A 14,653-nucleotide genomic window follows, 5' to 3' on the forward strand; every position below is an offset into this window, starting at 1 on the left:
TCCATTTTTATTTTTCTTGTTTTTTCCAGTTTCTGCTTTAATAATCAAAAAGCATGCTTAAAGCATAACAATTAAATTTAATTTAAATCAGAAGCTTAAATAAAATTCATTTTTAGAGACCTATTAAATCTTATCAATATAAATTTTATTTTATTATTTATTTTCTTTTTTATTTCATTTTATTTATACCAAATTCTGTGTTCTCCATTTTAATTTAAATCAATTACTTGAAAGTATGATTATTTATAATTATCTGCAACTATTTTAATTCTATTTAAAATTATTTAATTTAAATACAGCATTTTTTTTGCATTATATAAACTTTATTAAAAAAAATTCAGTGTAATCCAAGTAAATAGAAATTTTATATGCAATTCAAACACAGAAATCTTAAATTTAGGCCTAAATATTTTCATTCTGTGACATTTGACAATAAATTTCTTCTGCCCTAATTGAGCAAGTTTTTTAATGGACATTTTCAGATTTGATGCACATCTTGGTGTTTTAGTCCAGCCTTTTATAAGGAAATATCCTAAAATGTGCATAAAATGAATGGATGGAAATGCAGATAATGATTAAATACTTAAATAAAAAACATTGTTAGAGGTCTTTTTATTATATTATTTATTTTACGTTTTATTTCATTTTATTTATACAAAATTCTGTGTTTTCCATTTTAATTTAAATAAATAAACTTGAAAATACGATTATTTAAATAAAATCCAATAGATTGTTAACTATTTGAATCTATTTGGCTCAAAAATGTAAAATTATTTAATTTAAACCATGTCGTTTTTTTTTTTTGCATCACATGAAGTTTATAATTTTTTTTTTTTTCAGTGTAATCCAAATGAGTGGAAATTTTAAATGTAATTCAAACACAGAAATCTTAAATTTAGCCCTAAATATTTTCATTCTGTGACTTTTAGCCTACACAATAACTGACTTCTGCCTCAAAATTAAGATTTGATGCACATCATATTTTCTCCAGCTTTTTTTAATGCAATTTCCAAACATCTGCATGGATGGAAACATGACTAAAAAGATATCTGAGCATTGGTGAATTTTAACTAACATTAACAGCTAAAGATTACTGTTAAAACACAATCTTCTGTTTGAAAACAGATTTCCGAAAACCAAACTGAACACTTTATTAAAGATAAAATGATCTTTACGTTAATTCAGATCATTTTAAGCATGGCTGAAAATGTCAAAGTTTTTCTATAACCTTTCACTGATGATTAAATACAGAAAAAGATATGATTTGAACAAATGGATCTGAAGGTGTCAGTAAGACAGACAAGAACGAGGCCATTACCATTCAAACAGCTGTGATTTATATATGTATGAGGCAGAAAAACATGCAGAAAACGAACAAATGAAAGAGGAAGTCAAACTAAATGAAGGTGCCAACTAAAGCAACGCAGGTTAGTTTCTCTCACGTCAGAACAGAAATCAGGCGAACACATCTGGCTTACATCAGATCGGTCTTCTCCATGTCCCACGCTCTTCTCCACTGGCCTTTGGCGTTTTTGTGTCGAGCCACACGCTCGCGGTCGATCTCCTCACGCTCTTTCTTCCATCGCAGGTACTCCAGCTGCTCTTCTTTGGATGTGACGAGGTTCAGGTCAGCGACGGCCTCGGAGACCTACCAGATTATAGGAGCGTCAAATACAGAGCAAAATCTCTAAATGGTCTAATTTGACATGCAGTTGTGGTTAAACACAAATATATGAGAAGATTGGATAAAGTTTTTGTGCCTCACAGTTAAAAACAATATTAGTAGTGACATCTGAACTAGGGATGCACCGAATGTTTGGCAACCAAAATTATTTGGCCAAAAAAAGCAAAAAAGCTACAAATAAGTGAAAAGGCAGAATAAATTATAGCGTAAAATGACGTGACGTGATCAAATAGAGGCGCACACTAATGGAGCAAACATGTGGTCAGTGTGAAAGCATTTAAAACTGTCTGAGAAAGATGCAAAAATCATTACATGCACCGACAGCGACACCGAGAGACTGTTTAGAAGTGCATCGCATGTCTTCCATGAAAAGAGAAAGGGTTGGTTGTTGCTTGAAATGGTTTTAAACCATTAGTAAATAAACTACAGAACGTTATGTTGCCTTAATAATCACAATATTTAAACAAATTATAAAATCTAAATAAGTACTAAAATTAATAAATAAATATATCGATATAAATATAAATGTAAGCTAAATAGCAATATAAAAAAATAAAAAAATAAAATAAAATTACTAAAACCTAAACCATTAAATATATTTAAAAAATTGTTAACTGAAATAAAGCAAAAGGGAAATAAAATATAATTATTATATTTAAAACTTAAACTTCAAATATGAAAAAAATACTAAAAAGTAAAAAAAAAAGTACTAAAATTTAAATAAATATAAATGTAAGCTAAATAGCAGTATATAATATATATACACAAAATTACTAAAACCTAAACTATTAAATATTAAAAAAAAAAAACTTTTGGTAACTGAAATAAAGCAAAAGAAAAATAATATAATTATTACATTTAAAACTTAAACTTCAAATATTTAAAAAAATTACTAATAATTATTAAAATTACAAAAAACTAAAAAAACAGATAGCTAAATAGACATTTAAAATAAATACATAAATAAAAAGTAAAAAAATAAATTAGCAAAAAATAAATCAGAAATGCTGAGAAATGGCCACACTGTAGAGCCTTGTATATAGTTGTATAAGTAAATTAACAACAGAACATTATGTTGTCTAATACACACACAAACTGTATTTATTCTGACAGTTCTGCACAAGCTCCTTAGCCAGGGTTCAACGTTCAAAGCGCGAGAAAAAAAATCTGCGTGATGAGAATCATTCATAAATCTGCTGCTTTCAGCAAATAGTAGTACTGAGGTCTTCTCACGGGTTTATGCCAAAATAAAAGTCAACATTCATAAATGTTAGTATTGTAATTTTACTGTTGTTTTGTAAAATAAAACACAAAAGTAAGATAAATATTGATAATCATTACAACAGCTCTATTATTTTATTCTAACATTCTCCTTTGCTCAGGAAGGTTGCATTTATTTGTACATTAAAAACACATGCCTGATTCAAGAAGGGTCTTAAAAATGGCCAAAGAATATTATTTTAATAACTTATTAATTTTAAGTTAAATTGTGCTGTTTTGGTAGGCTATAATGTCCACTAGAATGTTAAAAATGTTTAGTGGTAAATAAATATTTTTAAATGGTCATTTTGTAATTGATTTTTTTTTAAAAGCAAGACAAAACTGTAAAAAGCACATTTTGGCTGTTTAATTTATGCAATGGTGAAATAAATTGGCAAAACACATGCGGGAAAAAACACAAAAAAATGTTTTCGGTAATCAGCCTTCGGCTCAGTGTGTAATTTTGAGAATTTTCATTTCAGTGCATCCCTAATCTGAACATTTTGGTTTGTGCTCTGTGTTTAATTTAATTAGACGTTCAGACGATTGCATGTGAATGGTGGAAATGCTCTCACCGGGTCGACGTACGGGTCCTCACACTGACTCCATTGATCTGGTTTTCCTGTATGGTCCTGAATAAACACACAGATGAGAGACACAATGGTACCGAAAACTCAGAGCAAAAGATTGTTGCTTCTACTGTTATTGTTAAAAGATTATTACAGATCTAAACTTCAAAACTTACACTGCCACTCAAAAGTTTGGGAGCAGTAAGATTTTTTATGTTGTTTTTTTTTTAAGTCTCTTATGCTCAAAGTTATATTCATTTCATCAAAAATGCAGAAAAAAGTAATATTATGAAATATTATTGCAATTCATTTTAAAATATAATTTATTTCTGTGATGCAAAGCTGAATTTTCATCAGCCATTACTCCAGTCTTTAGTGTCACATGATCCTTCAGAAATTTATTATCAATGTCGGAAACACGCTGCTTAATTTTTTTTGGAACCTGTGATACTTTTTTTCAGTATTCTTTGATGAATAAAAAGAATAAATAACATCATTTAATCAAAATAAAGAAATGGTGTTGTGTATTTAAATTTTTCTGGTAATCAAATAAAGGCATAAAACATTAACATTTCTCCATGGCATGTAAACTGGTGTAATATGCTGTTTATTCATTTTAGTACAGAGGCTAATATTTTGGCTGTGGGTATACAGTAAATGGTAGCTAAATTGAGCATTTAATACGCTAAAAGTGAGACACTGCCCTCATGTGGAAAGCTGCTGTCTTGAAAACTTCAGTCAGGACACATTTTATTAAAGAAATTAAACAGTATAGAAGACCTATGAAGCACTGTGTCATTTTAATTTGGTTAATTAATTGTTTAAATTTTTCTTTTGTCCCTGGCATGAATCTTTTTTACCCATGCATTCACTTTTTTTCCCCAGTCTTTACGGTCACATGATCCTTCAGAAACCATTCTAATATATGACAATGGTGACAATGGTACTGAAAACTCAGAGCAAAGATCGGTACTTATACTGTTATTGTTAAAGGATTATTATAGCTGAGAAATGGTGGCACTGTAGAGCCCTGTATATTTACATATATATATATTTTTTACATTGTCATTAAATATCCTGATTCACATTGACAACACACATTATGGAATTTATATGGGTTTTGAAAGCACCTAGCAGTGTTGTTTTTGCTAACTAAAACTATTAAAAGCGCTATTAGTAAATCAAAGAAAAATAAAATATAAATATTAGATAATAACTCAAATTAAATAATTTAAAAATCTATTAAAAGCATGTTTGTTAATTGAAATAAAGCTATTAAAGATAGATTATAAATATTATATTAAAAACAAATATAATATTTATTAAAATTTTAAAATAAGTTTAAGTCCAGATAATACAATTACTAAATAAATAATTAAATAAGCATAAATTAAAACTAAAGTGAAACTTTTAACTATTACTTTAAACTATTAAATCTATTTAATATCACTTTTGTTAAATAAAATAAAATCTAAAAGAAACTAAAATTAGATTAAAAAAAAACTGAATTATTTTAAGTCTATTAAAAAGCATGTTTGTTAATTTAAATAAAGCGATTAAAATGATTATAAACATTATATTAGAAACAAGCTTAAAATATTTCATTAAAATTTTAAAATAAGTTCAAGTCTAGAACAGAGACAATATTTGTGATCTTCTGATCAAGACCAGGAACAATCCATCACAATAAATTTTTTAACATAAATTCTGCTTAATAACACTCTTGTTTACTAATATTATTTAATTTTCTTCTTTGCAACAACATTCCTTTAATAGGAGTCCTCCGTTTATGTACATACATAAATTTAGTTGCATCACAATTATATTTTTTTTAAATTGTAAATTGTATTTAAAGAAAAGTTATGCTGAATAAAAAGTGTATGTATAGTTATTTTGGGCTTTTGACACATTATTTAAAATATGTGGCTAAGAAATAACTATTGACATTTTTTTTGGGTGGGGCCTGCAAAAATTTTGGCAGGGCAAGTAAAATTATGAAGAAAAATTCTGAGAAAAAATCCTAAGCGTTGAACCCTGTACATTTTTTAACATTATCAACATTTATGTAAATGTATGTTAATAATGTGTTGAGTCTTTGCAGTTTATGCTAATGCAATTTTAATGTTGTATTTTTTAAATGCCATTTTTCTTCACTTCTGTACAATAAACAAATCTGGTACCATTTTGGCTCCTGAAAATCTGGATCTTAAAGCAAAACCAGTTGATAAACACAGTCCTGAAGACAAACACACACTATTATGACTAAACGAGACCAAAAGGAGTCGTTTATTCTGACACCAAAGCAAACCGGCATGTCGCCTCTGCATAATACACCTATTCACAAGAAAGAGCAGCCAAATGTTAATTAGTTTAAAGCATACGGCTCATTATGATTGCAAACAATGAACTCTGGGAGAGTGAGAGATTTTAGAGCTACGCTGGCCAGAGGACTCGACTGCAATGATGCATTATGGGAGAATCCTTCCACATACAATATATCTGTGACTCAGTGAAAGGACGACTCCCACTTACATGATTAAAACCCATCTGTCAGCCGAGAAAACATCTGCTGTGATGACAAACCAGGAAATAGAACAGAAAATGCAACAGGAAATGCTTCATAAATAGTCCTCTGGTTTAAAATATGCAATGAACTGCTTTCTGAAATCTGTATGAAATTAGAATTGGCCTAGATATCAACCACCTGTCATATAAAAACATAAAAAAAGGGTTTTACAACACCTAGCAGTGTTGTTAATGTTAACTAAAACTATTAAAAATGCTATTAGTAATTGAAATTACTGAAGAAAAATCAAATTTAAATATTATATAAAAAAACAAATTATTAAAAAAAATCTATTAAAAAGCATGTTTGTTAATTGAAATAAAGCTTTAAAAAATTGATTATAAACATTATATTAAAACAAACTTAAAATGTTTAATGAAAATTTGAAAAGTCCAATATAATGAAATAAACATAAATTAAACCTAAATTGAAATCTAAAAAGAAAAAAGACAAAAACATAAAAATTACTCAAAATGTAAACTATTATATCTATTTAAAATTACTTTTGTTAAATAAAATAAATCTAAAAAATTCTTTCAAAAAACATTATTTTGGCATTATTAAAATAAAGCTACTAAAATATATTATAAATATTATAATAAAATACTTAAAATATTTTTAAAAAATTTGGAAATAGGTCTAAGTCGAGGTAATAAAATTACTAACTAAATATAATGAAATAAATATAAAAAGAAAAGACAAAAACATAAAATTACTAAAACTTAAACAGTTTAATCTATTTAAAATCACTTTTATTAAATAAATATAAAAGTAATAAAATAAAAATATAAAAAATAAAATCTATTAACAAGAATGCTTGTTAATTGAAATAATGCTATTAAAATAGATTATAAATATTATATTAAAAACTTAAATATAATATTTATAATCTATTTTAATAGCTTTATTTCAATTAACAAACATGCTTTTTAATCGTTTTTAAAATTAAAATAATTAAAATAATAGTAATACAATTAAAATAGTGTTATATGATTTTTAATATCTAATAGTATAAGTTTGACTAATTTTATGGTTTTGTCTTTTTTCTTTTTAGACTTCAATTTGGTTTTAATTTATATTTATTTAATTTGATTGGTTGTCTGGACTTATTTTCAACTTATTTTCAAATTTTCCGTATACACTAAATCTTAAACTATTAAATTACTAAACCTTAAACTATTCAATCTATTTAAAATCACTTTTGTTAAATAAATCATATATTTATATATATTATATTAAATTATTATATTAAAATTTAAAATATTTAAACAAATTATCATGAAAATATTTGATTACAAAACAAATATAATGAAATAAATACAAATGAAAGCTACAAATGAAGGTAATATAAAAACAAAAAACCCACAATAAAATTACTAAAACTGAAATAAAGCTAAAGGAAAATAAAATATAAATATTATAACTTATCTATTTATCTAATAATGATCTACTAACACTGAAATTAAACAAATTAACAGTTTAATAGAAATATTTAAAAAAAAACAATAAAAAGCAAAAAAAAAAAAGCAAAAGCTTGAACAAAAATTAATTAATTAAAAATCAGAAATGCTGTGTTGACAACTAACAGTATAAGTTGAAGTACTAATATTACTAAAACTAAAATTAAAAAATAAAAATAAATTAAAGCTTAATAAAAAATATTTATAAAGGCTGCCCTAGCAACCACATAGCAACAAGTGTTATTATTAACTAAAACTATTAAAAAAAGGAAATCAAGTGACTTAAAACATGAACATAAGTTCAAGTTAAAAAATGAGTAAACTAATAAAAATTAATTCGAATTCTTTTTTTAAATTACCAAAATGGAAATAAAAACCTGACACTGGTTATGGCTCACATGTCTCTGATTTCAAGTTATTAATCTAGTTAATCTTGAGACTGAGCTGATGTATTTGAAGGCGCTGCTGCTGCTGAGAATCTACATTCACATTCAGACAAAGGCACTGATGATAAAGAGCCTGGACTTGAACACACAAAGGCCTGCATTGTACGGCTCTTTCAGACTTCAGTGGACAGAAGCAGCTGCCGCCCAGACAGTTCAGCCCCGCTGGGTGTAAAACACAACCCTACATCACATCTGTCCACACCCTGAGATTCCCACACATCACTGACAATCTCACACACATGACGCTAAACTACAGCTCACTTCTGGGTTGAGGATTCTTACACTAGCATTTAAAAGTTAGATGCATTTAATTGATGAAAGATGACAGTAAAGACATTTATAATGTTACAAAAGATTTCCATTTCAAATAAATGCTGTTCTTTTGAACTTTCTATTCATCAAAAAAAAAAGAAAAAAAAAAAGAAAAATATATTTTAGTTTTTTAAATATCTCTATATAGTCTTTATTAATTTTTATTTCAGTTTTAGTTTTTTAGTAGATGACATGAAATGTGAAAAAAAATTAGAAATGTTGAAGTTGAATTTAATTTTTATATTTATATAATTATTTTTTTATTTCAAGTAAGGAAAATGTTGCTTTTTCTGTTGAATTAGTATTTTATATTTTTGTCTGCATTTCAATTTTAGCAATTATTTTGTGCTTTTTTATATTTTCATTTTTTTAAATCTCTATACAGTTTTTATAAATTTTATTTCAGTTTAGTTTCACGTGAGATTTGAACAAAATGAGAAATGTTAAATAAAAACTTTTTCTAGTGTAATTGAATTTTTGATATATATACAAATATTTTATTAATCAAGGTTGCATTTAATTGATCAAAAGCAACAGTAAAGACATTGTTACAAAAGATTTTTTTATCACAACTGTTTTAAACATTGATAATAATCAGAAATATTTCTTGAGAAATGTTTAGGGATTTTGTATTTAGTTTTAATTTTTGAATATTAAATAAGTATTCTATTTTAGTATTTACAAATGTTTGGGGAGATTTTATTTTATTATTATTATTATTATTATTTATTCATTCATTTATATATTTTTATTTTTGGTATTTTTTTGTTGAATTATTTATATTTTTTTCTATTTTAATTTTAGTAATTTTATTGTACCTATATAATATCCCTATATAGTTTTTATTCATTTTTAGTTCAGTTTTAGTTTTTTTAGAAGATCGTGTGAAATTAGAAATAAATGAGAAATGTTACAAATATATGTTTTTCTAGTATAATTTCAATATTTTATTTTTTGTTTCAGGATTTTTTTTTTAAATAATTAATACTTTTATTCATCATTTTTATTTCAAATAAATGCTGTTCTTTTGAACTTTCTATTCATCAAAGGATTGTGAAAAATAAAATGTATCAGTTTCCACAAAAAATATGAAGCAGCACAACTGTTTTCAACACTATTAATAATCAGAAATGTTTCTTGATCAGCAAATCAGCATATTAGACTGATTTCTGAAGGATCATGTGACACTGAAGACTGCAGCAATGATGCTGAAAATTCAGCTTTGATCACAGAAATAAATTACATTTTAACTGATATGCACATAGAAAGCAGGTGTTTTAAATTCTAAAAATATTTCAATATTTTTACTTTTTATTTTTGATCAAATAAATGCAGCCTTGATAAGCAGAAGAGACTTCTTTCAAAAACATTACAAAATCCCCAAACTTTTAAGTGGTAGAGTGAAGCACGCAAAGAGAAAATACACAAACAAAAAAAAGAAACGGGATGAATGTTGGTGATGAACAGATGCACAAATTCCTGCCAAGAGCCCTGATAAAAACATCCACACGCAGGGCTCTTATGATCAGACCCGTCTGAATCTATTTGCAGCTTCAAGGCTTGAGAATAACATGAAGAGAGCATCCCAGACACAAGCTGCTAAACAAATGTCAAGCAAGACATCACAAGAACGTCTGCTCACCTCCGTGACTCTCTTTGTGGATGGAGGTCGCTGTTTTGCTCGTGTGTTGTTGGACTCCAGATCTTCCTCAGCACAGGACCTTAACCTTGATGGACTCACGGGCCGGTTTTTGTCCTTTCTTTCGCCGAACACCCTCTTCCCCTAAACAATGTGATTAACATCATTGAGATTCATCCTTTAATGATTTAAAATTCATTTTCTTAAAAAACAAACAAAAAAACATTGCTCCTTAAAATGTGATTCTCTTTTACACCTCTAGGTTTTTTTTGTGCTTATATACCAATACACCTATTTTAATAATAATCGTTAGTAATTTTCTTATTATGATGATTATTACTTAATAAAAATATTAAACAAAATAAGAAATAATTACTATAGTAATAATTGTTCACATATATTATGTCTAGACAGTTTTTATTAATTTTATTTTATGTATGTATGTATTTATTTGTTCATTGTAGATCAAGTTAAACTAAATAAAAACGATAAATATTGCCTTAGTTAGTAGTTAAAATAAAATGTTTTTAATTTTAAATAAGATTTAAGTTTAAGAATTTTTCATAATTAAAAAAAATAATATTATTATTTATAAATTTAAAAAGTATGTATATACATACATAAAAAAAGAATAAATACATTTTATTTTCATCCAACTAAAATAAATTGTCCACAATAACTAAAACAGAAATAATAATAAAATATAATATAACTATGGAAATATTGTTACTAGAAAAAATAACTAGTTAAAATAAAAGTTATTTTTTATATTGTATTTTAGCTACTTTTTATATTTTAGTTTAATTTTAAATAAGGATTTTTATTATGAAAAATAAACTTTACAAAAAAAAATCTATATCTATCTATCTCTCTCTATATATTGCCTTAGTGTGTGTATATATATATATATATATATATATATATATATATATATATATATTTAATTTTATTGTTATTCAAAACTGAAATACAAATATAATACATTATTAAAAACTATACACAGATAATTTTTTTTTCAATATTTTATTTGAGTTTAATTTCAAGTAATCTCCATCTATATTTTTGGTGTATGTGTGTATATGTATATATACACACACCAAAAACAAATAGAACTAAAAAAAAAAAAAAAAAATTTTTTCCAAAACAACTAAAACTGAAATACAAATTATTAAAAACTATAGACAAAAATAAAATAAAAAAAAAGACAAAAACAACAAAATTACTAAAACTTTAACTAAAACAGAAACATAAAAATAAAAAAGTAAACTAAAAAAAATTTAATTCATAAAAATGAAAAAAGTGCTGATTTTACTGTAAAAAAAAAAAAAAACCTTTTAAAACATTTAAAAATATTTTTCTTTTACAGTAGAAATGTTTAAGCTTCTCTTTTGTAGACAACAGCTAGTTTCTCATTACACGCTTGGGAAAAATGCTGCTATTTAGGATTTATTTAGATAAATTGCTCATTCCAAGTCCAAAGTATGAATACATTCCGTGACATCATTAAACTTAATCAAAGCCATCAAAGAGAGAAAACGGGACTCTCCCAAAATGAGCAGTTTATTAAATAACAAAAGCACAATTCTAAGATTCATTATCGTCTGAAGGTCTGAAAGGAGCCTAATACCTAGTGCCTAATAGCTTTTGATCGGTCAACTTTTTAAGAGCTTACAGGTGAAAATCCAGTCAGTGAACAAGAGGAAGGTTCATTGAGTCTCACCTTGATGTTTCCTGGTGTTGTGATGAGAAGCTGCCGTCTCTTTCCTCTCCCGATGCTGAAGGCACTGGATCCCAAATCCTTCTCCTGCTCTCCGTCTTTCAGTCCTGCGGAGCCTAAACGCTTGGTCACCACACGCTGATCCTGAACATAAACATTTAGAACATTAAAACTCTCAACCTTTTTGACTCCAAAGTCCCCAATTTAGTATCATTAATACACTATTATAGCTTTTATCAATATATATATATATATATATATTTTTTTTTTTTTTTAGATTGTTTTAGAAATTAGTTGCATGTTTTTGTAATTTTTATTAGGTTACAGATTTTTTTTTTACATATAAAAAATATTTTACATTAACTATAATATAAAGAAAAATAATGTATGAGTTTCATGATTCAAATTTAATTTAACCATAAAAATGGAATCCAAATCATTTTAAACAAAAAAAGGATACAGAACAATTAAAAATGGAGGTAAAAAAAGAATAGAATCCAGAAAAATATCAATGCAGAAAAGGTAAAACCGAGAAAACAAAATTTAAAAATTTAAAAATTTAAACAGGAGGGGGGAAAAATCCTGTAAAAGTAAAACAACAAAAAATGTAATCAAAATTTTAAACAGGAGGGGAAAAATCTTGAAAAATTAAAACAAAACATTTAATCTAGAAATTTTTTTAAAGAGAATGAATGGAATATAAAAAATTTAAACTGAAAAAAAGAAATCCAGAAAATTTTAATTTAACCATTAAAATGGAATCCAGATAACTTTAATCAAATAAAGGAATCCAGGGGAGAAAAAGAATACAGAACAATTAAAAATGGAGGTAAAAAAAATAATAGAATCCAGAAAAATATCAATGCAGAAAAGTTAAAACTTTTATTTTAACATGAGGGGAAAAAATCCTGTAAATTTAAAACAACAAAAAATTTAATCCAAAAAAATTTAAACAGGAGGGGGGAAAATCCTGAAAAATTAAAACAACAAAATATAGATCATTTCTAGATTTAATCTAGAAAAATTTTAAAGAGAAAGAATGGAATATATAAAAAAAGAAATAATAAAAAAAAAAGAAATCCAAAAAAATAATAATTTAACCATTAAAATGGAATCCAGATAATTTTAAACAAAAAAAGGAATCCAGGGGAGAAAAAAAAAGAATACAGAACAATTAAAAATGGAGGTAAAAAAAAGAATAGAATGCATTTAAACAAAGTACTATACTGTAAGTGTAAAAATTAAGTAACTAAAACCACATCTGACTTTATCAAACACAAAGCAGTGACTAAAATACAGATTCAGCATGCTGACTCAGTCCCTCCATCCTCAATGTAAGTTCAATGGTGCATAAAGCAATACAATTAAAGCTAAAGACTTTACATGTTATATGGTTGGAATATTTGGTGTTTGTGTTCGTCTGTGCAGGAATAAAGCAGCTCACATTGGAGGATTTGTTGATAGTGATGGTCAAATCATCAGACTTTCCCTTCCTGCTGTGGAATGACATCCCTTCCTGCTCCGCCCGCTTTTTATCCTCCTCTACTTCCTGCAAAACATCACAAAACTAAGAAAGCCAAACACACAAAGTGCTTTTTTATAAGCTCACTGACCTTATACCATGTTATTTTTTTCACAATAAAAACATAAATTAAGTTTTAAATGACTTTAAATGTTTTGTTTACAATTTTTTAATCAGCTAAAGTTAGTTTTTTTCACAATGTTTTCACCTGGTAGCGTTTCATAAGTGCTTCATTTTTCTTCCTTAAGGCCTCAATCTTTTTATCCAGCTCTGCGTCTTTGTGTTCCTTCTTCATCATCATCATTTCGGTGGGACTCTGAATGGTTTATGAACATGTCAACATCACATACACAACACAATAATCCAAACAATCTGTGCAAGATCACAAGGACTGAGTCTGCCAGCAGATTTACTGCGTTTCGAACAAAAAAAACAACAAAAAACAGCAGTGTAATGGACTTGTCCTTGGCCCTTTGTGGAGGAGACTTTCGAGCGGTCTGAAGCAAAAATAAGGGAATTACATAAAGCAAATCAAACAAAATAAGGCTGCATTTGTGTTACATAAATGTCTGTAAAATCCCAGAGAGCTAGAAGAAATAGTTGAGGGGTGAAACTGAAATGCATAGGCGTATGGCTAGTTGCACACAAGTCAATTAGTCAATCAACTGTTTACATGGTTCTTTAACACCGCGTGCATTTGTGCGTTTAACTGTACACAGACGCGCCATTATTAGCATCAGCTGCTACAAGCGGCAACATGAGCTCAGCGCATTAAAACTCCTCATGCTGTCAGCTGTTTCAAGACGTCTGACTTTCACATGTGACCGTGATTATTAAAGCCTATACCTCAAAACACACTCAGTAACCACAAGATTGTGACTGTAAATTAACAACAATTATTATTATTATTAGTGCTACTACTACATAGAAATTCTAAAAAAAAAAAAAAAGAAAAGTAAACGTCATTTTTTATTGTAAAATTATTATTAATAATAGTAACAATAATAATATTAAAGAAAAATAACAATTTCACATTAACTATAATATAAACAAAAAAAGAATCCTGAAAAATTAAGACAACAAAAAAGTAATCCAGAAAAAATGGGAATTTAAACAAAGAATAGAATATAGAAAAAGAAAGATAAAAAGGAAAGGTAATGTACAAAAATTTTAAAAGGGGGGGGGGGGGATGGGTGGGGCGGGGGGTGTGGCTGGGAGTAATCCAGAAACAAAATCATTAAAAAACTAAATTCTAAAAAAACTCAACAAAAAATTAATTCAGAAAACATTAAGACAACAAAACATTTACATCCAGAAAAATTAAAAGAGAAAGAATGAAATGTAGAAAAATTAAAACAATAAAAAAAAACTTTAATCCAGAAAATTTTAACAGACAAAAAAGAATCTAGGAAAGAAAAAAAAAGTAATCCAGAAAATTTAAACAGAAAAAAAGTAACCCAGAAAAATAAATAAATAAA

At 26.7% G+C, this 14,653-nt stretch overlaps 1 protein-coding gene across 1 annotated transcript; it reads right to left on the reverse strand.

Moving 5' to 3' along the window:
* Positions 1-860: 860 nt before the first annotated feature.
* ccdc9b (coiled-coil domain containing 9B) lies at positions 861-14,097 on the reverse strand. Its single transcript, XM_073827581.1, has 6 exons — positions 13,384-14,097; positions 13,098-13,202; positions 11,657-11,797; positions 9,940-10,080; positions 3,520-3,576; positions 861-1,648 (listed from the first exon to the last, which is right to left on the reverse strand). Exons 1-6 carry the CDS (start codon positions 13,477-13,479, stop codon positions 1,475-1,477), a joined length of 714 nt encoding a protein of 237 aa, XP_073683682.1. The 5' UTR covers positions 13,480-14,097; the 3' UTR covers positions 861-1,474.
* Positions 14,098-14,653: the final 556 nt, after the last annotated feature.

The sequence above is a fragment of the Garra rufa genome, chromosome 21, assembly GCF_049309525.1.
Source record: "Garra rufa chromosome 21, GarRuf1.0, whole genome shotgun sequence".
Taxonomy (NCBI): Eukaryota; Metazoa; Chordata; class Actinopteri; order Cypriniformes; family Cyprinidae; genus Garra; species Garra rufa.